This window comes from Acinonyx jubatus, chromosome C1, assembly GCF_027475565.1.
Source record: "Acinonyx jubatus isolate Ajub_Pintada_27869175 chromosome C1, VMU_Ajub_asm_v1.0, whole genome shotgun sequence".
In the NCBI taxonomy this organism is placed as follows: domain Eukaryota; kingdom Metazoa; phylum Chordata; class Mammalia; order Carnivora; family Felidae; genus Acinonyx; species Acinonyx jubatus.
The window spans coordinates 112,444,112-112,471,256 of NC_069381.1; the positions used below are offsets into that span (position 1 = coordinate 112,444,112).

Genomic DNA, 27,145 nt, shown 5'->3' on the forward strand with positions numbered 1-27,145 from the left:
GAAATGATGCCAAAAAGATTTTCCTGGGAACCGAATGAAATAAAATGTCAGTGACTAAAAATCTGCTCAGTGTTAAATCCCTGGCCCTCCAGGTGGGTTACCGTGTTTCTAGACCCACTTACACTTTCTGTCCTGACTGAGTAACCTGTGTCTGTGCACAAGAATGGCAGATGCTTCATCCACCCTGGGACCAGGCTGAGAGGCACAGCCGCCGACAGGGGAAACGCTCAACTGTTCAGAGCCTCCAAGGTGCCTCTCTTGGCCCCTAGCATGTTGTGGGTGGCCTTAGGGATTGGAAAATGCCAGTGGCCTAGAAAACATACTGGGAACACAAACAGGGCTATTTTGTCTGCGTTTATCACCGTACATTTGAAGAAAAATACGTGCCTTTCGGAAGGCTGACACAGTCTTGGTAAACAACCAAAGTCATTTCAAATAAGGACTCAAAGGTGGCTAATTTGACTGCTTCTTAGATGTCAGAGACACTGGGGATCTGCACGGATTGATAACTCAATGAGTTCTTGCACCACTCAGAGGCAGGTTTTATAAACTTGTAAAGATGCGAACTTCAAGGCTCAGAGACATAAAATGCTGCCCAGGGTTGACAACGTTAGTAAGCAGCAGGCATTCCTACTCAGATTTGCCTAAATCCAAAGTTCGTGTTCCAAATCTGTTCGTGGAAGAGAATTTTTTTAAGTACTCTCAAAAGAGACTCAAATGAAACAGTATAATCCAGATCCAATTTGAATCAAAAATCCACCTTCCCTGACAGATGGCGGCTACATGTGTGGTGAGCACAGCATCACATATAGAGATGTCGAATCGCTGTGTTGTACACACAAGACTAATGTGACATTGGGTGTCAACTATACTACAACTTTAAAAATAAATAAAATAAAATAAAAATCCACCTGCTGGCTGTCATCACCATCTTAGCTGAATCCATGGAGTACAGTCTCGATTACTGACAGCATCGTAACTGGTGTTGGATAAGCAAATGTAGTTCCAAGTGGAAGACAATTAATTCAGAGTGCACTCTCTTTATTAATATCCAGTCTGTAGGAACTCTGATAAGTGGTGCCCAATTATTTCCAAAACACAGTAATTTATGTTTTTGGTTTCAGGTTTCAATAAAAAAAATCACATAAGTCATTGAACAATAGAGCAACACGTTCAATGGGGGGTCATTCCGAGTAGAGAAAATACCGAAATTATGATTATTTCAAAGAATTATTAGTGCTGGCTACTTTTCTAAATTAAGGCAGCTGGCATGTCTGTGTTACAAGCAGGTAGTACTTTTGTTGGTTGTGAATGAGTCATGTGACGGGAAGGACATGAGCCTTGAGCACAGATGTCCCCTTTTCAAGTCTCAGCTTTGCTACACACATTAGGCTGGGTTGATGATTAACTTCATGAGCCCTATGGTCTCATCTTTAAGTAGGGATAATCTTTCCTTTGCAGTGTTTATAAAAAGTTGTCAGCACGAGTGTGGCTCACAGTACACACTCCGTATGTGTTGCTAGCACCATTGTTTCTAATATGCTTAAAAGACGGTTTCAGGCCAAAAATATTGTATCATTGTATCTGCATCTGTATCTGCAATCCCATCTAATAGTGCCTCTCATTTAATGGCAACTTCTATGACAAAATGTAGAGTCCAGCTTGGTCATCGTGTCACTAAAGTACTATGTCTCCATTTTTCTGCAGTTTAATAAGACTTGGGCAATTAGCAATGAAACTTTACAGTAACTTGGCATGATTTATATATTGCTATTGTTGCGACATCTAATTCCAACATAAAGGTTTTAATACAAAGTAAATAAAGCAAAATCATCTAAATCTTCTAATAACTGGCAAAATGGTAAAAGATCTGGAAGAATCATAAAGTCTCCAGAATTTATAATTATGGAGAAATCAAGGTGATACATGCTAATATTTAAAGATATATATATATATATATATATAATATGTAACATACATATACAGATGTATATACAACACATGTATTTATCTAAGTTTACTTAAAGATAAATGTACACACATATATTTAATCTAGAAATATATTCATATCATTTAAATCTACAAATATATATGTGCAATATATCTTTAAATATTAATATGTATGCATATAAACATACACATATATATCAATGCAATTTATCAACTCTAGCTAAGATAATAGCAACACACTCATAAAACAGCAGTTTCATTCATATCTCTACATGTAAATAACATCATCTGTAAGTTTTCAGGTTTCAGGGGGTGGGGGTAGGAGGCTTACAAAGCATTCTTACTGATTTTGCACACTTAAAGACCTGGAAAGTTTTTGTAACTGTGTATTTTCATTTTTTTAAAAATATCTTTTAAATGTTTATTTAGTTTTGAGAGAAAGTTTTTGTAACTGTGTAGCTATTTTCATCTTTTTAAATATTTTTTAATGTTTATTTAGTTTTGAGAGAGAGAGAGAGAGAGCGCGCGTGCAAGCGGGGGGAGGGGACAGAGAGAGGGAGACACAGAATCTGAAGCAGGCTCCAGGCTCTGAACTCTCAGCACGTGGGGCCCAAACTCACAAATTGAGATCATGACCTGAGCAGAAGTCAGATTCTCAACCGACTGAGCCACCCAGGCGCCCCTGTAGTTATTTCGGAAACGTGTTTACGACGTCATAAGAAGAAAGATTTTGCATTTTCTTACACGATGACTTAGCTTGCCCCTGCACAACACTCACAAGGCCATTTATCGAGGTGTCATTCGTTTCAGAAATTATTCACCGAGTGACAAATCCATGTCGAAAAGAGAAGTCCAGCACATAGCATGGAATGAGGGAAGGGTGTGTCAAGGACCCAGTAGAACAGGTTCGAGGAAACAGAAACCGGGCTCAAGGGCATCCTGAGCAGCCTTCTCTCCTAGAGATGTCTCAGAGACAGGCCCTGGGCATCACCTGTGACCTCCTGCAGCGAGGTACACACACCACCTCCCCCAGCAATAGCAGCTATTCATCGGTGGACATGAGCGGTGGGGGGGGGGGGGCAGCCGGCTTCATGAGGTGGGGATGGAGGGAGGGGGTCCAAGCAGAGCGTGGCCAGCAAGCACGGGATCTTCCCTCAAATTACCTGTTTCTGCGGGTGACTCAGGACGCCCCTCCCAAGCGATGGCTTGGCGCCGCCTCTGTGTGCGCACATACACTCCTAAATTGTCACATGCCTGTAACACACATGTAAACGCAGTGTCTGAAACACAGCATGACGCCTCACAGAAATTGGTGATGGGTGGGGAAAAGTGCGGGGCCCGGGGCAGGGGCGGGGGGAGGGGGCGGGCGGGGCGTGTGGACATAGAAACTTCAGAAAGGACCCGCCCCTCAGGGTAAATGCAGCAGGTATACCTGGGACCTCTCTGCCTACACAGCACTCCCCCTGTTCTCGCCTGGCTCAGACTCCTTCCCGTTCACAAAAGCTCCCACACACCGGCAGCTGTCTTGTTTAGAACAGAGCACTGACCTGTTCGTGCCTATCTGCTGGGCCCTTATGGGTTGCTTCCACTTTGTTTCACAGTCCATTAGTGGGACTTGGGCTGCAGATAATTGCAGTGTGTCATAAACAGGGACAGATAGTTCACCACTGTGGAAGAGCCATTGCAAGATCAAAATTCACAGTACTTATCCTACTGACAAGTCAGAAACTTCATGCTCTCATGTCCATGCCAATCTGTGCACACCCTTCTATTGTGTACCTTTCTGTGCATTTATCTCACCTTTGATTAGGGATTTCTATCTCCTACTCTTTAAGTCCCCTTAATTTATTGCATGCAGAATGTGCCTAACAGATGCTTGATATCCTAAATTACAATCAGATAAGACAGGATGTTAGAGGCCCATGATTCTTTGGTACAGATTTTTTTTTTTTTCCAAATACATCTCCTTTCCCACACAACAGAGCACCTAGGATATTCGGGCCACAATAATTCAAGCCTGATTTTTATGGACGCCCTCTCTGTACTTCTAATACTTAAAAACAAAACAAGACAAAAAAAAAAAAAGAAAGAAAAACTTTGCTCTTTTTTTATACAGACTTGTGAATTAATTTCCAAATAATTCTTGAGCCCCTAAATTGGAGAATTACTTGTAAATCTAAAGTCTAGACAAATTTAGTGATACCATTCAGCTCCTTCTCTAATCCAGATGGCCACTACAGCCACAGCGATGCCTTTGGTGACCCAGCAGTGGGAAGGGGGGTCCCCCCCACCCCGAACAGTTGCAATCGATCAGGAACTCGAAACACAAGTTCGACTCCTGCTCACACTCATTCATATTTCACTTGTGTTCTCTCCTTTTTTCCTATTAAAGGAAAGCAAACTCAACCAGAAATTATACTTAACAGGAATTGAAACTTGTGCTGACTGTATTATGCTTTTTTTCTCTTTACTATCACCTGCTATCATTGTAATCATAAACTTAATGAAGCTTGCTTTCTTTTGGACTTTGTAAAGAACGCTTGAGAGTCTCTTAGCCTGCTGGAGGTCCCTGCCAGGCCTGGAATCCTTCCATCTGACTACAGCCAAGTAGGCACTCGGGGCTTCAGACTTTGGATCAGAGCCCTCTTCTTTAGGCATCAGTAACTCCCCCAGGTTCCTCCTGTCCTCTTCTGTCTGCTACCAGGACTCTCAGCTAATTGTTTTTAATGAGCCTGGGTGGGTACCTATCTTTGCCTGCAACCACAAGGAGATCTTACCTTCTCCACTGAGTATTTAGTTTATTGGAAAAAAAAAAAAAAAGCTGACTTACTAAGATTGCTTCCCATTTGCATACAAAGCTCAAAAGAATGAAAACTGAAAGCTAGTTTCCTCTGGGTATCTGCACCAGGTGCCCAGGTGCATCACACACACCTACCTTCAATAGTGATAGCAAATGTATCTATCCTTTATTTATTTCGTACTGTGTAAAGTTTACACATATTAACCCATTGACAGTTTCTCAAAGCGAGTGTTTCTCAAAGCGAGGCCCCTACCCAACAGCACCTACATTACTTGGGATTTTTGTTACAAATGCAATTTCAGCTCCGTCCCAGATTTACTGAATTAGAAACTCTGCAGGTGGGGCCCAGCAATCTGTGTCATAAGCAATGTGGCACATTTTGAGGCACAGTTTTTTTGAGAATCTCTCCTTAACAGACCACATTAAGTAAGCACATTTATATACCCAATTTGCAGAGGAGGACACTGAGCCTCATACGTACTAAAGCATTTATCAGTCATGGAATTTCTAGCTGTCAGACTTCAAAGATGGGTATAATCTAAGGGGAGGAAAGAAAAAAAAAAATCATGATAGTTAAAAACTACATGGCCGGTGCTTGGGTGGCTCAGTTGGTTAAGCATCTGACTCCTGATTCCAGCTTAGGTCATGATCTCATGGTTTGTGAGATCAAATCCCTCATTGGGCTCTGCAAGGATAGCATGGAACCCGCTTGGGATTCTCTCTCTCTTTCTCTCTCTCTCTCTCTCTCTCTCTCTCTCTCTCTCTCCGTCTCTCAAAAAATATATAAATAAACATTTTTTAAAAAGGACTATATAAACAAAAGGTACCTAATAGGATATCTTCCTCTTGGTCATTATACTTCACTAAAATAATGAAATATGTTCACATAAAAAATCTAATGCTTTGCTATACGTTAAAGTTGGGATATTAACTCCAATATCTCCAAATCTAAGGTGGATGTCTCCAAAACCTAACTGGTTTATATATATCAGAAATACAATTAAAGTCAAGTTTCCTGTGAACTGAGGACTTAAACAATAAGATTAATTTAAAAGCAGTGGATTTAGAAGAATTAATTTTAACCAGAGCCTCCTCCTTCCTTTGATTATCAGCTGCTGGATCCCATCCCACTACAAATGCAACCAGTTTGTAGGAGATCGCAAACATCTGCTCTCCCCTAGCAAGTGTCCACATGAATATTAATCCTGAAGACTGTGTGTTGACTCCGTGTCCATGTGATGTGTTTAAATGTCACATGTGTAAATGTGTGAAAGTATTTACTCCTTAAAGAAGCTAGACCCCATGTTGGGAAGTTCTCTGAAACATCTCAGCCAATTCTAACACTAAGAAAGGAAAACAGATGGGCATCAACGAGGAACTTCCAAGGGCTACATGTGGAGCCAGAGGGCTGGAGGGAAGCCTGCTGATTCTGAGGTAAAGCCCAGCTGTTGCTTTCACAATGCTGATTGGCCGCTTGTTTCTTCCCTTTTCTGCAGAGCCTCATCTAGTGATAAGAGAATCCAAGGTCAGTGGAAAGGGCTCAGGATAAAACCATGGGGGTGATTCACAGGGAATATCAAGCTTTGAGGACCTTGTCAATTCTGAGCCGGATCCCTACTGAAACTCAGACTTGATTGCCATGTCTTTCTCATTGCAACCCACAGGGAAGCCCATTAACACAAAGAGTCCAAGCAGGGAAGTGTAGAGGAATAGATGCAAAGGGCCTGGAAGTTTCTAGATATATGCCTGCCATGGATGGGGAGAATCACTACAAAAAGATGAAGTGACATTTCCAAAGTCATGCAAGCAAGCGATGGTGCAACTAGACTCTACTGTAATCAAAAGCCTCTGCATTTCCCTTCATTCTTTGCTTCTGTTGGCCTGCTATGTGGTGATATCTGGCTTTTGCACTGATGGTCTTTATTCAATCAGAGGCAGAATTCTAAACATGCTGACTTCTTAACTGAATTTTAAAAAATTTATTTATTTAAGTTCAAGTAAGTTAACATACAGTGTACTGTTGGTTCCTGGAGTAGAACCCAGTGATTCATCACTTACATATAACAACCAGTGCTCATCCCAACAAGTGCCCTCCTTAGTGCCCTCCTTAGTGTTGTGTTTCTTAAATTCCCCCTTGAGTGAAATCCTACAATATTTGTCTTTCTCTGACTGACTTCCTTTGCTTAGCATAATACTGAAGTTTTATTAATGGTCAACTGTAAAATAAATACATTAAAAGCTTATATGTATATATGTATGAGAAAGAACCAAGGAGAGAACTATTTTTTTTAAATGATTTTTTTTTCAACGTTTATTTATTTTTGGGACAGAGAGAGACAGAGCATGAATGGGGGAGGGGCAGAGAGAGAGGGAGACACAGAATCGGAAACAGGCTCCAGGCTCCGAGCCATCAGCCCAGAGCCCGACGCGGGGCTCGAACTCACGGACCGCGAGATCGTGACCTGGCTGAAGTCGGACACTCAACCGACTGCGCCACCCAGGCGCCCCCAAGGAGAGAACTATTAACAAAACCTTGAAAAATATATTTGATAGCATTTTATGATATGTGTTTATTAGTTAACAACAACCAAAAAATCAAAACAAAATTATAAACACATGATGACTTATGTTCTTGGTCTGTAGCTCAAGAAAGTATGTGTGTACTAGGAGCCCATAATATCTAGCTAGCTCTGCTTGCCAGGTTTATCTCATAGAATTGACCAGAGAAATATTCCATCTAAATTGATTAATTCTGCGTACCTCAGATGCATCTTATACCACTTCTTTTAAGACTGTGCTTCTGGCACTTATTCCCCTGTGAGTGTTCCTCCCTTCATACAACTTCCTCTTCCTCCCTTCTTACAGTTGTTGACTTAGTATTAGGCACACAGCATTCTGTAGTTGCTGGGAAGCCAGAGTAACTTGAACACAGCCCTTGCCCTTTCGACTCAGCTATGTCCCTTGCACTCCCTACTGACCAGCACACCTTTTTTAAGTTTCTTGCTCCTGGACGGCCATCGGTGCCACTTAAACACACATGCTCTGTTGCAGTGTCATTTACTTCCCCTTGATGGCTCTGCACATTCAGGGAAGGGATTAATCAGACCTGAACACCCCTTTTTATGCCCAACACCTAGCATACTGTCTGGTGTATAATGAGAATTTAAAAGATATATGTGGATGGTAATGAGATTCTCACTCACAAATTGTTTTCTGAAATTGGTAGGCTTAAAATACTATATCAAACAGTTGATCAATACTCAGGATATTCTAGACCAAATTGGCAAAATAAATGTGCATGAATCATGAAGATCAGACAGCCATCTTCCAGAGAGTTTGGAAGTCACTCAAGGATGAAATCAGGGAACTGATGACCTAGATGTATAATCCATTGTTTCTATTGACCTCTGTGTGAGAAAAGTGTTGGCTAACATATGCAAGTGCTTTATATAAGACAGACACCATAAAGCTACAAGAAATCATAGACCACTTTATCATACAAGCCAAAGGATTCTTCAATATAGAACTAAATGCCTGACATATTGGGAAGAGGCAACATGATATTCAGAAAAGAAAACTGTAACCTGAATATCAATAATTTACAGTAGTTTCAGTGGGTAATGATGAGCTAATGAGGCAGATGGAATCTGTCACGTGATTATTGGCCATCACTGAGCAGGCCTACTGGAATGAAAATTGCATCCATGACAGAAAGGAATCAAAGAGTCTAGTTGTTGTTAAAATATTTGAGGGGTGCCTGGGTGGTTCAGTCAATTAAGCGTCTGACTCTTGGGTTTGGCTCAGGTTATGATCTCATGGTTTTATGAGTTCGAGCCCCATGTCGGGCTCTGCTCTGGCAGTGTGGACCCTACTTGAGATTCTCTCTCTCCCTCTCTCTTTCTGTCCCTCCCCCACTTGTGCTGTCTCTGTCTTTCTCACAATAAACTTAAAACATTTTTTAAAAATAAAAGATTTGAGAAACCATTCTGCAGAGGAGGAGGTAGACATTTTCATGCCCACATTGCATGAGCAAACAACTGAGGTTCAATGTGTAAACACTCGAGGGAGACAGATTTTGGCTTTGCATATATCAGTCTCTCCCAGCTTTTGTTCTGATGATCTGTTTTATAGAAACATCAACAGAAGGCTTAGGCCAGTGAGCTAGATCTAACCTCTTTCTGAAACAATTATGAGCACACCACTGACTTCAGAGCCACCAGCAGGAAGAATCTGAAACTAGTTGACAAAGATGTAATGTGCTAGGGCTACATCCTGGACATCACCATACCCACCAAGCTTTCCCACAAGGCTCGCCATGCTGCTTTAGCCCAGATGGGACTTGAATTTTCCACTTTGGTTTAGCCTAGTGGGCTACTTCCCCATTGGACCAGAATGTGTCCTGATCCTAGCCCAGTTTACATCAGCCCTTCGTCTGAGAATACTGGCTCTTAATTCTTACGTCATCAACTACTGAGTAAGGTGTTATCAAGCGATTCAGGTGCTTAGGCTTTATGGACACATAGAATTGGGTTTGTATCTTGGTTCATCACTTTGTTACTTCTGTGATATGGACTAGGTTCCTTGGCCCTTCTAAACTTCATTTTTCCCCTGTAAAATAGAAATTCATTAACATTATTTAGAAGGTATTAGATAATATATTTGGTAATCTTAGCCAAGGGACTATTCATATTGAGTGCCAGATAGAATAGCTCCTTCATTGCATTGGGTTTCCTGGAATATAGACCCCAGAGGAATCAACCCAATTCACTACAACCCTTTGGATGTATTCTAACCTGTGATTATTCCATGTTTAGGTGCCAGCCCTGCAAAATTCCTTGCTTTAGTAATGACTTCAATTCTTTAAGCTTCTTGTCTTCCCCCAGTGGTCCATATCACTGTGGCCCTTACATCCCCCATGAGTAAACCTTCCTATGTTATGGCAAGAGGAATGATTAGAATGATACCATCTTAAAATACATGATCTACATTAAGCAGAGGCTGATTGTGAATGCCTAATTAAATGGAGATTAGAGACAAGTAAGAGAACATGTAGGTAAAACAGACCATTAATATCCTCGTGGTCAATGTTGACGAATCCAGCAATAACAGATACTTGTCTAAAACTAGTACCTGAGGGGGCCTCATTAGATTATCTTTGGAAAAGGCAAGTAGAATAACTTTACCTACAGAGATGAATATAGCTTTAACATTGATAATGGGAGGAGTAAACTTAGGGAAAAAAATGGCAAATAATTAGAAGAAACAGAAATTTGGAAATTCCAGGATTCTTATAGATTGCTTCTAGTTCCTACTTTCTGTCATCTTCATAAATAAAGCACAGTAGGGTAAGTGAAAACTTATTGAGGTTTTTAGGTGACATTAAAATCTCTAAGTAGGAGGGATTTATAATTGAATTACAGAAAGAATTTGTATGCACACTTTCATATATGTGTAAAAGTGGTCAGGAAAAGCAAATAATGTATTCAATATGTCTCAATAAAAGATATTTCATTTATAAACTAAAAATGGTTGAGTGGGGGGGCCTGCAGGTCAGGTGTAAGATAACTTTGGGGACTTCAGGTAGATTTTTCTTTGTCTTTTATAGACTGTGGGTTTCTGGTACTGAAGTTCTTGGATATAAAAGGGTAACAGATTTGTGATATATATCATTTTTTACATGTGATAAAGGATGATGTGATAAAGGGTGATGGAATCTGGGGGCTATGACAATGGAAATTAACTTTGAGATGAGTGAAATGCCCTTTCAACATGCACTGGCGGAGCCCAACTTAAAGTTGAAGATCTTAGCAGTCGCTTGTTGCTCTGTACTAATGTACTAATAATTATTAAATACTTGTGAGTCCATTGACTGGAACTGTTACCCCGATATGCTGCTGTAGCCAGAATGGGTATGACACTTGCCATTAGAAAGGAAATAAAACAGATCATACTTTGGAATCTTCCTATAAAGCTTTTGTGTCCATTCCTAATATACTTGACATTGCTGATCTACCCAGAAATGTGGGGGAGGGGAGGGGCAAAGAAAGCTCTAGGACAAGACAAGTAAAATTTTGCCTGAAATTTTATAATACATTGAAAAACTGTCTTAGGTGAGAAGAGGAGACAATCCTAATTGACTTGTTCACAATCATGAGCCATGTGGATAGTGATTTAAAAAGAGGACACCATGTATTAAAACACAAGCACAGTAGCTGTCTTTGAAATTTCAGAGTGATAAACATCAGAAAATAAAGGAAAACGTCAATGCATGTAGAGGGGGATGCATATTTAGAACACTTGCATGCTGTACATGGGAAACACAGATAGATTTATTAAGGGTTTGAACACATACAAGAGGGACCCAGAGCTGAAGCAGCAATTTCTGTATCTATTTTAAAAAGTGAGTGTTTCTACAGACCTATCTTTCAAAATGACTGGTGGTAACAGGATTCTGGTCTGTGTGGATTTAATTAGAGGTCCCTTTGTTCCAAATATATTTATCCATTTTACCAATCTTAGGCTAATGTTGCTGCTCAGAGTTAGGAAACTTAATATTTGCATTTCTTTGGCATGTCTATGAGCCAACCAGGAAGAGATTTTAAATCTGCTAAGATTCTAAAATCATTGCTATGTTTGTCCCTGAGACCTTCACACCTGATTATTTAATGTAGTAGGAAACTCTGGCTTGTTCATAAATCATGATTCATCTCTAAGCGGCTGCTTGGTGGCCTCATTCATGAACATTCCATTCAGTACCAGGTCAGAAAGTCTTCAAATTGAATTCTTAGGGCATGAATATTTGATAGTGTACATTGTGTAGACAGATAAATTTTCAGGCTCCCCATTCCGAAACGAACTTTGCAAAATAAAATAAGTCTCAAGTACTGGTAAATTGATATGCTATCCATGGCATGTACTAAGTTGCATTGTTTGCTAACTCAATTTTAAAAGCAAATCATCTGAAAATCGAAGATCTTCAAAAGACCATGTGAAAGTCTCCTTCAAGAGATTCTTTACTTCCATTATACGCCATACTTAATTAATTCAGTACTTGATATTGATGTTTTTAGGTGTTGACTTTTTATGAAAAGTTGAATAAAACAATTTGGAGAGTTTTGTAAAAATCTCTTGTTTTCCCATTGCGCTCACCTTGTGTACCAGGCTTAATTTTGGTGGATCTATAATCTTACTTCTAAGTTTAAATTTAAAATAAAAAGTAAAATGAACAAATAAAAATCCTTAAAGTAATCTATACATCCAGCAGCATAATTTGGTGGAAATACTAATGAATATTATCCACAAGTCAGATTTTGCCTATGTCTGTAAAGTATTTGGTAAAATACTGAGTCTCTGATGGACATTCTTGAAGGCTGATATAGTTTTGGAGAGTTTGAGCAACATCTGTACCCTATGCAAACACAGTTTGACATTATTGCTGCCTTCTTACCCATACTTTAGCAACATGTGAATTAAGCAATAGGACTTAACATTATTTGTACACAGTGGGTCCATTAAAACTCACATTGAAAGTGAGAAGAGTAAATCGATTTTGTTAAGCTTAAAAAATAATCAAGTATAGTAAAGGAGAAATAGAAAGTACAGTTTTGCAATAACCTACATTTAGAATTAAATCTTAATATTTAATATTTCGGCACTGTCAGTGCCTGATTATGTGAGCTTGGATTGGTTTCTGTGAGCCTCATGCCTCTATACACCGTCTATGAGAGACTTACTTCAGAGGCAAAGCAATACTGACCCAAAGTTAAGGAATGAAAAAAACCAAAAAAACATTCCATGCAAGTGGAAAGCAAAAGAAAGCTGGTATAGCTACACTCAATCAGGCAAAATAGACTTTAAAACAAAGACTGTGATAAAAGAAATAAGAGGGGCTGTACATAAAAGGAGCAAATGAAGAAATGTGATGTAAATATCTATGCAGCATGCATAGGAGCACCAAAATATACAAAGCAAATATTAGTAGGCTTAAAAAGGAGAAATTGAGAACAGTACAATAACAGTAGGGGACTTTAACACTTCACTTAAATCAATGGATAGAGTATCTGGACAGAAAATCCATAAGGAAACATCAGCCTTAACTGGCACATTAAACCAAATTAACTTAACAGGTAGAGATAGAACATTCCAGTCAAAAAGGAGCAGGATTGGGGCGCCTGGGTGGCACAGTCGGTTAAGCGTCCGACTTCAGCCAGGTCATGATCTCGCGGTCCGTGAGTTCGAGCCCCGCGTCGGGCTCTGGGCTGATGGCTCAGAGCCTGGAGCCTGTTTCCGATTCTGTGTCTCCCTCTCTCTCTGCCCCTCCCCTGTTCATGCTCTGTCTCTCTCTGTCCCAAAAATAAATAAACGTTGAAAAAATTAAACAAAACAAAACAAAAACAAAAAGCAGGATACACATTCTTCTTAAATGCTCATGGAACACTCTGCAGGGTATGTCACATTTTAGGCCTCAAAACAAATCTCAGTAAATTCAAGAAAATTGAAATCACATCAAACATGTTTTCTGACTACAAGGGTATGAAACTAAGAATCAATTATAAGAAAAAAAAACTAGAAAAAACTATAAATACATGGAGGTTAAACAACATGCTAGTGAACAACTACTGGATCATAGAGGAAATCAAAAGAGAAATAAAAAAACTACTTGGAGGCAAATGAAAACAGGAATATGACATACCAAAATATATGGGATGAGGCAACAGCAATTCTAAGAGGGAAATTCATAGCAAGACAGACCTACCTCAAGAAACAAAGAAATCTCAAATGAACTTTGTACCTAACTTTGTACCTAAAGGTATAAACTTTGTACCTAACTTTGTACCTAAAGGAAACTAGAAAAAAAGAAGAAGAAACAAAGCCCAAAATTAGTAGAAAGAGGGACATAATAAAGATCAGAGTGGAAATAAGTGAAATAAAAATGAAAAACAAACAAATAAACAAACATACCAATAGAAAAGATCAATGAAATTAAAAGATAACTGAAATTGACAAAACTTTAGCTACACTCAGCACCAAAAAGGGGGGGGGTCAAATAAAATCGGAAATGAAAGAGAAGTTAGAACTCATGCCACAGAAATAAAAGGGATTGCAAAAGACTACTATGAACAATTACATGCCAACAAACTGGACAACCTGGTAGAAATGGATTAATTCCTAGAAACTTAGAATCTTCCAAGACTGAATTATGGAGAAATAGAAAATCTGAATAGACCAATTACTATTATGGAGATTGAATCAGTAATCAAAAATTTCCCAACAAACTAGATGGCTTCATTGGTTAGTTGTACCAAACATTCAAAGATTTAATACCTATTCTCAAATTTCCAAAAATATAAATAGGAAGGAATGTTTCTAAACTTATTTTAAGAAACCAGCATTACTCTTATACCCAAACTGGACAAGGACAACACAAAAAAGAAAATTGTAGGCTGGGGGCCTGGGTGGCTCAGTCGGTTGAATGCCCGACTTCAGCTCAGGTGACGATCTCACAGTTCGTGGGTTTGAGCCCTGCATTGGGCTCTGTGCTGACAGCTTGGAGCCTGGAGACTACTTTGGATTCTGTGTCTCCCTCTCTCTCTGCCCCTTCCCTGCTCGTATTCTATCTCTCCCTTCTCTCTCTCTGTCTCTCAAAAATATATAAACCTTAAAAGATTAAAAAAAAAGAAAATTATAGGCCAATATCCCCAATGAGCATAGATGTAAAAATCTTCAACAAAATGTTACCAAACCAAATTTAACAATACATTAAAAGGATCATACACCATTATCAAGCTGGATTTATTACAGGGATACAAGATTCAACAACTACAAGCCAATCAATATAATATACCACATTAACAAAAGTGAAAGGTAGAAATCATATGATCATCTCAATAGATGTAGAAAATGCATTTGATAAAATTCAACATCAACTTATGATAAAAACTCTGAAAAAACTGGTATAGTGGGAATGTACCTGGACATAATCAAGGTCATATGTGACAAACCCACAGGTAATACCATGTTCAACAGTATAAAGCTGAAACCTTTTCCTCTAAGATCAGGAATAAGACAAGGATGTCCACTCCCCCCACTTTTATTCAACATAGTATTGCAAATTGTAGCCATAGCAATTAAACAAGAAAAATAAATAAAAGGTGTAAGTTGGACAGGCAGAAGCAAAATGGTCACTATTTGCAAATGACCTGATACTATATATAAGAAACCCTAAAGACTCCACCAAAAAAAATACCTGTTAGAACTAAAAATGAATTCAGTAAAGTAACAGAATACAAAATCAATATGAAAAAATCTGTCATGTTTCTACACACTGTAAAAGTATCAGAAAGAGAAATAAAAAAAAAACAACTCCAATTTACAATTGCATCCAAAAGAATAAAATACCTAGTAAAAATTTTAACATAGGAGATTAAAGACTTGTACATTTAAAACTATAAGACCCCAGTGAAAGATTTTGAGGACAGAAATAAATGGTAAGATACTTCATGCTATGGATTAGAAAAATAACTATTGTTAAAATGTCCATCCTTCCCAAAGCAATCTACAGATTCAACACCATCCCTATCAAAACTCCAATGACATTTTTCATATAAGTAGAAGAAAGAATTCTAAAATTTATATGGAACCACAAAGGACTCCAAATAGCCAAAACCATCTTGACAAAGAAGACCAAAGCTGTAGGCATCATGTTTCCTGATTTCAAACCATAGCTACAAACTTATAGTAATCAAAATACAATATGGTATTGGCATAAAAACAGACACATAGATCACTGGAACAAAATAGAGAGTCTTAATTTATGACAAAGGAGCAAAAACATACAATGGAGAAATGATGATGTCTTCAATAAATGGTGCTGGGAAAACTGGACAGCTACAGGCAAAGGAAGGAAACTGGACCACTATCTTACAGCATACACAAAAATTAACTCAAAATTGATTAAAGACTTGAAGGAGATACCTGAATCCATAAAAATCCTGGAAGAAAATATAGAACATAAGCTCTTTGAAATCAGTTGTGTGTATATTTTTTTGGATCTGACTCTAAGGCAAAAGCAAAAAAACAAAAATAAATACATAGGACATTAAACTGAAAAGCTTCTGTATAGCAAAGAAAACAATTAACAAAACCACGAGGCAACCTACCGAAAGGGAGAAGATATTTGGAAATCATATATCTGATAACAGGCTAATATTCAAAATATATAAATAACTCATACAACTCAACAACAGTGGCAGCAACAATAAAAATAATTTGATTGAAACATGGGCATAAAATCTGAATGGACGTCTTTCCAAAGAAGACATACAGACAGCCAACAGGTACATGAAAAGATGTTTAACATCACTAATCATCAAGGAAATGAAAATCAAAACCACAATAAGCTATCACTTTACACTTGTCAGAATGGTTATTGTCAAAATGACAAGAAATAACAAGTGTTGGCGAGGATGTGGAGAACAAGCAGTTCTCATGCACTGATGTTGAGAATGCAAACTGATGCAGCCACTATAGTAAATAGCATGGAGGTTCCTCAAAAAATTTAAAAAAGGAAGGACCATATGATCCAGTAATTCCACAACTGGCTATCTATCTGAAAAAGATTAAAATGCTAATTCAAAAAAGACATGCACCCGTATGTTCACTGCAGCATTATTTACAATAGCCAACGTATGCTAACAACTTAAGTGTCTATCAGTGCATGAATGGATAAAGAAGATGTCACACACACACACACACACACACACACACACACACACACACACAGAAGAATAATACTCAGCCATAAAAAAAGAAGGAAATCTTGCCATTTGCAACAACATGGACAGACCATGAGGGAGTTATGCTAAGAAGTATGAGTCAGTCATAGAAAGACAAATACCACATGATTTCACTTACATGTAGAATCTAAAACTCAAAGCAAACAAACAGAACAAACAAAACCCAGACTCAGAGGTACCGAGAAAAGATTGGTGTTGCCAAAAGGGAGGGGCTTGGGGTATGGACAAAATGGGTGAAGAAGATCAAGAAGTAAAATAATCTGGATATCAAATAAAGATGTCATGGGGATGTAATGTGCGGCTTGGAGAATATAGACTATAATATTAATGGACAATAATGCTGTATGGTGGCAGACAGTAACTAGACTTTTTATGGTGACCATTTTGCAAGGTACACAAATGTTGAATTGTAGGTTGTATACCTGAAATGAATATAATGCATGTCGATTACACTTTAATAAAAATATTTAGACAAAAAATAACTCAAAACTCCAATTCATTCTGAGAAACGACCAGTTCTGATTGAACATGACAAAGAAAATAAGTAATCCCACATCTCTTAGTCCCTCTAAAGTCAAGATAAAACCTTAAAACTTCCTCAAAATGGAAGGTGTGATTATTTCTCCTTTCGAACTATAAGCAAAATAAAAGGAAGCAAAAAAAAAAAACCTGTAAAATTGTATAGGGGCTTCAAAATTGAGTGAAAAAATAGAATAGTCCCCAAAAGCCTATTTTTAAAATGAAGAAAACACATGCTTTCTGAAAATAATTCAACGTAATATTATAGGCAACCCAGAATAAAGATGATAATAATACTATTCTCAAGATGCAATCTGTTCATGACTAATCTTAATCCTCAGTTTACTATTATTTTCAATTAGCAATATTGATTAGTAGGAGGTTAGCAAAAAGCAATAAACATAAAATAGGAAAAATTTTTTTTTCCAACAAAGCAGGGCCAACACAGACAAATGTAGACCAATACCAGTTTGAAAACAAACTTGGAATTAATTTCACGGGAAAAACATGTAGGGAGATTATGAGAAAGACAGATAATTCTATCAATTGTCAAATCTTCACATTTTATGCACATTGGGAGAAAAATAAATATTTGGAGATGTTTTTCCCTAAATTGTAAGCAACGCAAAGGAATACATTTTTTTAATCCAGTGCATGAGTTTCTAAAGCTTCCTCCAGATACCTCTTGCTATGTGCTCTCCCTTTCGAACCTCAGTCTGGGGACAGCCTTTCACTAACAAGAGAAGGTCAAGAGGTTGGGCCTTGCGGTAGGGAAGGAAAGTTCTTTTTCACAACTTGGAGAAAATTCTCCTTCGCTTCCTAGCTGCTGATTATTTATAAAGACAGAATGAGTTTACAGTTTGTGGTTGCCTTGTATTTTTAAACATTTTCATTCCTTTTAAATCTTGATAGAGGCTGTTGAGCACAGTGGTTTCAATGTCAGACCTGATTACAGATTCTAATGCCAAGATTTACGAATTGTGCAATATCAGTCAAATTACATAACTGAGCTAGTTGGGGCACTACAAAGTGTGCAAAGAGCCTGGTACATAATAAACAAGTGAGTAAATTCTACTCAATAAATCAATACATTGTCACTAACAATCAGAGTCTTGTAGCATCCTTCTGGTTTTATGGACGAAGGAACTGAGGCCTAGTCAGTGAATTACTCAAGTTACCAGAAGAGGAGGAAAACACTAAACTTTTGCAACAGACATCCTAATTTCCCTTCGAACGAGAGCCATGCTGGAGATAGGACCCATATACGGTCTAATTATTTCTGAATGGGTACTCAATAGTTCCTAAGCTACCAACAATCTGGGTATAGGAAAATGATAGAAATGCTCACTGGTTACCATTACCACATCTCAGTTTTATTCACCAGAAGAGAAAAGATGTCCTACCCAGATGCTGTCTTCTTGCTTGTACTGTTTCCAGTTGCGTCCTGTGTCACTGAACATCAGGCTGTAACTCGTCACCCAGTCAGAGCTTCCATATCTGCCCTGCGTGGCCACTGCTGTAATCTCCACTCTGTTTCCCAGGTCCATCTGGAGCCACTGTTGAGCATTGGAATCTGCTGGGGACCAACCACCAGTTCCTGGAAGAAGATCAGAGAGAGTGGGTTGTAGTAACATCTCACAGGGCCACACCTTACAGCTCTCAAAGAGAAATGAAATGGTGTTCCACTGACATGTCTTTATCCCCAAACGTGCCCTACTCACGCTTACTGGGCTCAATTTCCATTCTCTTTCATTCTATTCCCTCTCATGCTTCAAGATTCATCTCAAATCCATGCTGTTCCTTCCATAAGTCTTCTGGTCTTTCCTCAGTCATTACACTTTCCATTTTCTGGATTCCTAGTAGAATTGGCTTTGTTTATTTATTTTTATTTGCTTATTGCCTTAACCTTGTAACATGTTTTCTATCCTCCGCCTGATTGTCATCTCCTTCCTGCTTTTCTTCATTCTTTCATCCCTCTCTGTGTTTTCTCTACACCTACCATGGGCCAGGCTCCTTTTTCTTTCTTTCCTTCTTTTGCTGTGGATACAAAGATGAAAGTTCATGGACTATATCTTTGACTCCTGCCTCATCTGTTTGTCCGATGTTCACCGAGCACCTGAGGCGTTCTTGGTACCAAAGACACACAGACAAAAATATGCAATGTGATATGACGAGAAGCCTTATGAAAGGCAAACAGAAGGTCCAACAGGAGCACAGAGGACACAACGCCTAGCTAGGTGATTGGAAAGGCCTATAGACAGGGATGGTGGAGCTTAAACCTGAAGCAAATATAACCGTTTTGCAGGCAAACAAGGTTAACCAGAGGAAACATTGGAGAGATCGGCCAGGCCAAGGGAACATCATATGCAAAATCTCAGAAAGACATCAGAGTGGGCCGTGTTTCTGGATCTTCTTGGGATTCAGAGTACTTGACACACAGGAACATGCTTACATGTGACAAAAGACTTTGGGCCCAATATTTCATTATTTGACACCCTGGAACTCTGCAGAAGACCAATATTAGCTCTTGCTTAGTGGGAAGACCGTGGCCTCAGTTTTCTATTTTCATTTCACATAGGAACAAAGAAGTTAATAATCATTTTTACTGACCCAAGAGTTCACAGACCTTCTGAATCCTGAGTGGAAACTCTGGCAGAGTGCATACGCCTTGGGTGGGGACAAGATGAAAACAACACCTCTGTTAGGCACTTTGCTCAGGGCATCGAGTTGGGGAGTTAGTTAAAATTATAATTTAGAAGGTTTAATCAATAAATTCCTTTTTGAGCTCAGCCTGTGTCACTGAAAATCATTTTAGTCATGTCCCAGTCTACTTTCTCACTATCTCGGAAGGAGTCAATGGGACTTCTCCTTGGTAACCGAGAACTTTCCTGAGCCCTGGCTGCCCAGTGCAGACGGCCTCTCATCGATGGGTGCGGACATGCAGACACAGGAGATACACGACATGAGGTGGGCCCTACTTTGGTCACAGGCACATCCTACAGGTTGTGGGTTGATTTTCTCCTAACAAATAGCTACTACTCTTAAGCGTTGAAATGCAGAAACAGGAAGAGAAGGAACATTCTGAGCATCTACTGTGGAATGTATTTTATTATATATTTTGCAAGACATGAATACAGTGGCAGATGTGGCTGACTTCCCTACTATCCATTATCTCTTCTTCTGTGGTGGTTGTGAGGCTCAATTTCATTTTTCAGCTCTCTACACTATTAGAGTTGTAGCCACATACATGGCTATAGTTCCCTCCAATAAAAATGTGACTACGAAGACGTGCCCCTTGCAAGCCAACAAATCTCTTCCCCACTTGCTTTCCCTTTCTACTGACGGATCCAGTTGGCACCAAGGCCCTAGCTGATGGCAGAATGACAGCTTGGAAAGAGACTGGATTCCTGTATCATCACATGGAGGAAAGCAGCTGTCTACTTAAACACCTGCCCTATATTATAATATGAACAAGAATGAAACATCTATGCTATTTGAGACATTGGTGGCACATTGGAATTTATTTGATATTGCAGTTCAGCCTACTTTAAATACATGCATAATACCCTGTGAGATAAAAAGCACAATTCTCATAATATAGTCAGGGAGACTGAGATCCAGCAAGTTTAGAACACCTGGCACTCAGAGTTTAATCATAGCTCTTTGAGGCTAATATGTAGCAGAAGAAAAAAAAATTTCTAAAAGCCCAGAAAATCAATAAATAAGAAGGAGGCATTTGAGCAGAGATTCTGAGATGCCAGACCCAGAGCTACATTTTTATCAACCAGCTCTGTCTTCACGAACACGTCCACAGTTCCCAGTACAGACCTTCTTTCAACTTCTCACAACTGACAGGGAGGCTTAAGAAGATCTTTCACATTCCCAAAAGAAGTCTAAAGTGATTCTGAACCTGCTCGTTATTTCCATTCAATTTCTCCTCCTGTCTGTTTCATGATGCCTCTTTCTTCTTAAGTGAAAAAAGCAAAGCTGTATAAACTATATGATCTCAACAGTATTAAAACGTGATAGGAGAGGAATTTGTATGGTGATTTTTTCTGAGTGATGAAAATATGAGTGATTCCATCCTTTTATGCTTTTTGCCTGTAATATATTTTCTCTTATCAGCATATCTTTCTTACAGAAACTGAGACTCACATAATTCATATTTATGGGGTTTATTGCATAAAGAATATATGCAACAATTTGACAGCTGTTGGTATAATATGGAACTTGTGACTTGCTGGGTGACCATCACTATGTTTGAAAATCAAAATACTCAAACCTTAACTATTTTCTCTTTTATCCAGACTTCCTAGTCATGCTTTAGGATTTTTTTCTTCATTTATTTTAATTATTATCATCATACTAATGATAAGAATGTATGTTAAGGACGGAAGAGAGAAGGGTGTCTGGGGGGTTCAGTCAGTTAAGCATCTGACTCTTGATTTCGGCTCAGGTCATGATCTCACGGTTCATGAGTTCGAGCCCCGCGTCGGACTCTGTGCTGATGGTGCAGAGCCTTAAATGACAAGGAATTCTCCTTGTCAACTTGCAGAGCATCCAATCACAGAAGACTGACCAAAACCCAAACCAAAACAAAAGAGGGACAGTTAACGCTAAAACATTTCTTCAACTTTGTCTGAGCCAAAGCCACTCTGAAATTAACCAAAAGGGAATTGTTGCTGTTCACCTTCATTAGCACAAACAGTTAAAAAATGTTCCAAACCCAGAAGCTTCAGCCGACCCTCTTAAAACAGAGGGATGCTATCTGGGTGATAATTGCCAAGGACTCCTTTCCTGCTGCTGAAGATGTTTCCTGCATTACAGCTAATAGGCCAAGTACCCGGGGTTGCCATGGTTGCTATGACAAACATTTTGTTCCTTGCACCAAACAATAAATGTGTTTTCAAAATGATGAGAGAACCCTGAAGATACTATTTGCAGTTACTCTGAAGACACACCAGCCCACACTAGCTTTCTGTGTCTGAGTTATTCTCTAAATTGGGGGTGTAACATACACACAGATACCTGTGTTTGGCAAGTCAAAGGTGTTGACTAAAGCAGTGCTGCCTGTAATTGTGGCTAAGGTATTGATGATTATTAACCGCAATCCCCACAATCCTTGCAGTTGAAATTTAGGAGATTTTAATGCACATTTCAAGGAAGATTTTGATTTTAAAGGAAAAGTAACTTTACATTTTTATGTCACCTAGAATTTTCCAATCGTTTTCAAATATGAGATCCTGCATAATTTTGATGCTGTATCTTAATTTATTCCTAGCACAGCCCAAGCCCCCATACTCTACCTGTGCATTATGTGACTTTTGGGGACAGGATGGGAAAAGGAGATTATGGACCAAAAGCCCAGAGACCTGGTTCAAGGCACAGTTCTGCTCCTGAGGTTAGACTGGATGAGAAATTCTCAGAGGTGTTCCATCATCAGAAACACCTTGAGGCCTTGTAAAGATGATAATATACATCCTTGGGCCTTCTCGTTGATAATGTATTCAGACGCCTAACCTGAGAATCTGTTTTTGTTGTTGTTGTTGTTGTTGTTTTGTTTTTTAGAAAGGTGTTTCTGACATGCTGAGTGGTTTGTGAAAAACTCGATGAGACAGCTTCTACGGTTTCCATTCTAATATTTTACAGATGAGATTTGCTTTATTTATCTACTTAGTAGACCGACATAGCTTAAATCTAATATGCTATTTTTGATGATCAAAAATAACAACAACAAATAACCACATGAAATTGCCTCTGGATTTAAGATGGGCACCCTTCTCTCCCAACTCCTCACACCAGACACAGAGGTGTAGTTAAATGGAGACTTAAAATTGCCAAGGAAATCTGAAACTTTGTGAATTGGGAAATATCCATCTCTGTTCTTGCATCAATAGTTATTATCACTCCCAGTTAAGCCTATTGTTCCTTCCCATCACCCCCATTATGCAAGCCCTTGAAGTGTTCATTCATATCCACTATTAGATAACAGATGGTCCTTGCTCAGTGCTCAGCACCACCCTGTGCACTTGGCACACACGGACTCATTCATCCTCACAGTTATTTCTGCAACATAGATATTAATTATTATGATTATGTCCATTTTACAGGTGGTGACACTGAGGCCAGAAAGGTTGGACAGCTTTTCCAAGATCACATGACTACACAACTAGTAAGTGGCAGAACAGGGGATTCCAACTCACAAAACCAGGACCCAGAGCCCAATCTCTTAACTATTCGGCGACACCGCCTCTCCACAGGATGGTCAGAGAACCCCCCTCCTGTTCCTTTTCCTTCTCCAAAACAGCAATTATCACTAGAAACATAATTCTTTGCACGTTTTCAACATCTCACCTGATTCTCATAGCGATCAGCAATATATTTTTAAATTTCCATTTATGAGAGAATAAAGCAGCCTCAAAGAGTCAACCAGCTTATCATGGGGAGAGACCCAACATTCTGATGTCTCACCGATGCTTCTTCTTCATGGAGAATTCTAAACAGGTTTAAAGGAAGACCAAAGAGGCATGTCTTCTGACACCCAGCCAGCTCCCTTCCCAGCCCTTTACACCATGATACTTATTCCCCACTTTACACACTAGGAGAAGCTTGGAGCATGAGACAGAATAACTGGTAGAAGGCAGAAATTCCTCAGTTTCTACCCTTATTGCCACTTTTAACTCATCAAAGGAAATGAGAGTTGATTGAGGTCACACATTAGAAATGGGCACAAAACAGATTATAAATGGGTCTCTGCTCAGCAAAAGTTTACAACTATCTTTCAAAAGGAGAGTGAGTCCCTTTAGTACAAGACCAACAAGAGGTAGAATAATCACGTACACGGCATTTCACACCTAAACTATTTGAAGCACATGGCCATTTAAAACAAAATCCCCAAAATAAACCCTAGAGGGAGTAGGTTTCTTATGCAGGTGCTTTCCTCCAGATTTACTCAAGGCCCTAAAAAACTACAAGCACATCATCACAAATGAGTAGGAAGCTAGCTTGAATTACTAGCTGCATCATTATTAAATATTCGATGCCTGTGTAAGCAAAGGTTCAAGAGTTTTCAGGGACAAAACTGCCCAGTGATGGTAATGAATAGGCAGAGAGATGGTCCCATAAATATTTAACATTACTCAGTATGGGTAAGAGTGATGACAACATTGGCAAACTTCTCCACAGCCCTCAGGGGGGGCCTCCTGCATCTGTAAGCACAGCGTCATTATCATTCGTTTGGAATGGGACCTGTGGCTAGGCAGGGACTTCTTCTTCTTCTTGTTAATGTTTATTTATTTATTTTGAGAGATGGAGGGTGAGCCGGGAAGGGGCAGAGAGAGAAGGAGAGAGAGAGATCAGACCATGGGATAGAATGTGGAGCTCGAGCCCATGAACGGTGAGATCATGACCTGAGCAGAAACCAAGAGCCGGTTGCTTAACCGACTGAGTCACCCAGGCGTCCCTGGGAAGTAACTTCTGAGGCTTGGGGTCGGGGGGTGTTGGAGGGAAGACTGGGCATCATCCTTCTGCTACTGGGCACGTGGAACAGGACCTGGGTGTCGCAGGTTGGTCCTCCTACACTTCTATTTAGGGACATTTATTTAGGGACTAAGGAGCCTCTTGGGAAAAAGCAAGTGGGAACCTGACCAAATACCCTGTAGGTTTCAAAACAGATACACTTGTAGGAAAATGTGGAGCGGGCCTGTTGAGGCCAATTTGCAGAGAAGACCAAAAGTGATCATAAGACGACACTCATGAAAGGCAAGGGAGAGTCTGGGTTCCATTCGGACCCATTCATGATAGAGGCTGCCTCGAGAGTCATGCCAGGAGCAGTGACTCTGCGTGTGTGACTTGGTTTGGTTTACCAGAAGTCAATTATGAAGAATGGATTTGAGTGTAAGTAGCTCATTTGGGAACTGACCCCAGGAAGCTGGGTGAGAGGGATGCAGATGAGACAGGGAAGGAAGGAGAGCTGACCCGTGGCACATCTGCAAGCCAGCCATTCCTGTGGAGGAGCTTAATCTCACCAGTGCAGGATGCACTTTAGGATTCTGTTGTCAGATCATTACCATATACAGGTTTTTTATACACGAACTCAGTCAGGTGTTGATTGAAACTGCAGATGGGCAGGGTGGTGTTTAAAGCACAGAAAGATAGCCCTTCGGGCAGAGTAGAGAATGTGTAGATGTTGGGGTTGGAAGTGGTGATGCTGGGGATGTCTTCAGGGTTCCTCTCTGGTCTTCCTTAGTAGATGGATTCATCGCCCAGCTATGGGTGCAGGCTGACAACTAGAACTGTCTGCCCCCTTCTCCAGAGATTTGCTCTTGTCCAAACAGAAGTGTTCTTGCCTGGGAAGCTACCACTTCCTGGTTCTCATCTCAGCCAGTGATGGACGGATACAAAGTTCCAAAAGCCGATCCCATTGTCTCAAGACGTGGCTGATATTTATGGTGGCCCAGAACTTCCTCTTGGCATTGGAAGGAAGCTAGACCTCAGTTGAGACCACATTTCCTACTAGCTTTCCCCTCTGTCTTCCCTCACAGCCTGTCTCCAGAAATCACTCCCCCAGAAATCATTTGAACAAGAAGTCCCATCTCATCTCATCTAAGATGTTGTCCTTGTTCTGAAAGTGGTAAAGTCCAGGAGACGTGGGTGTCAACAGCCTTTGCTACAGTGAGTGTGCTTGGTCACATACCTGTGTGCCTGTGTTTCTAGGAGAGAACTGTATTATTACTCTGAAGGGTTCTAAAGCTCATTACTCCCACAGTTCAGCTGTGATGTCCTACAGTGAATACTTCCTTGTGAGACAGTGGAGCCATTAAGGTCCTCATGGATCGGAAAAGTATATCTGGCTGCACGTTTCACAGTTCAGAAGTTACACAAGAAGTGAGGGAAAGCAGCAGGAAGGCATTTGGGGCTTGGAAAATTTGGAGTTCGGTCCCAAGGAGGATATCTCACGTTGATGCCCCTTGCAGGCCAACGGTTGATTCATATACACGGGAAAAACATCCATGTGAGAAGTTCTTGTATATAAAACTTGAAAAGACCCTACAGTCATACAGTTCAATGTGATCCCCAATAGCCAGATGTAGCTGTTTACATGTAAATTGGCTTAACTTAAATTAAAGTTTCAATTCTTAAATAGCCACATTTCAAAAGCTATGTGTGGCTAGGGGCTACCATGTTAGATGGCACAGCTAAGGGATAGTCCATCCTTGCAGAAATTTCTATTGGATAGCATTGTTCTAGAATTTCTCTTATAAAATGGTAGAGGCTGAGTTCTATTTAATTTGTCAAATCAATACAGTTTAACTCCACTCATCGGCTGCTCTGGCCTGGGGAGCTGTGAGTGGATTATTTATTCCTCATTTAATGGATATATAATTATTGAGTTCCATCCATGAGTAAAGCAGTATAAAAGATTGAGCAGCAAGATAAGACACGCTCCCTGTTTTTAGGCAGATAGAGAAAAAATGACTCTCCCAAGAGTTTTTAAGGGAAAATGGAGAAGAGGAATCAAAACTCATTTAAACCTACAGATCTCATCTTGCTGGTATTGCCACTTAAAACTTTTCTCTCGTGAGCAGCATACTTTTTAGCACAGCTCACATTCTACATTTACTTTGGCTTCCTAGGACAGTTTTGTTTGAAAGACAGTGCCTAGTCTTGAAAGCCAGTGTTTGAGCTGAAAGCATCACTTTTGACTCCATGAATTTGGGCAAGTAATTTCTCTCCTTCTACAAAAATAATATAGTTAAGTGTCCACTTTACCAAGAATCAAGGATCAAGATAATATTTGTCTCTTCGTAGGTTTAACCACTATGGCCACAAAATGGCTAAATACAAGTGTGTTTCATTGTTATTTCAAAAGCTTCATTTGGGGCTCAAAAAAATAACTCTGGCATCAGTTCCTCCCTTGATTAGGAAGTTACTCTTTTGACTGGAAGATGTGCAGTATAACCCACCAAAATGGTAGGAGATACAGCTTGAGAGAGAGAGAGAGAGACAGAGAAAGAGAGAGAGAGAGAGAGAGAGAGGAGAGGGAAGAAATAGAGTCAATTATTCTCTTACTCTGGATCAG

The 27,145-nt window shown here is 39.6% G+C and overlaps 1 protein-coding gene across 6 annotated transcripts in view; it reads right to left on the bottom strand.

Annotated features, from left to right (window-relative positions):
* The window catches only part of CNTNAP5 (contactin associated protein family member 5), an 801,874-nt gene that overhangs the window by 584,008 nt on the left and 190,721 nt on the right, over positions 1-27,145 (bottom strand). For 5 of the 6 annotated variants that reach the window (XM_027056014.2, XM_027056013.2, XM_053214872.1 and 2 more), the window contains exon 3: positions 18,468-18,661. In XM_027056014.2, the coding sequence (XP_026911815.1) occupies positions 18,468-18,661 (194 nt within the window). Of the gene's footprint in view, positions 1-3,113; positions 3,198-18,467; positions 18,662-27,145 lie in introns of those variants that run through there. The other variant, XM_053214870.1, reaches the window with a different exon arrangement.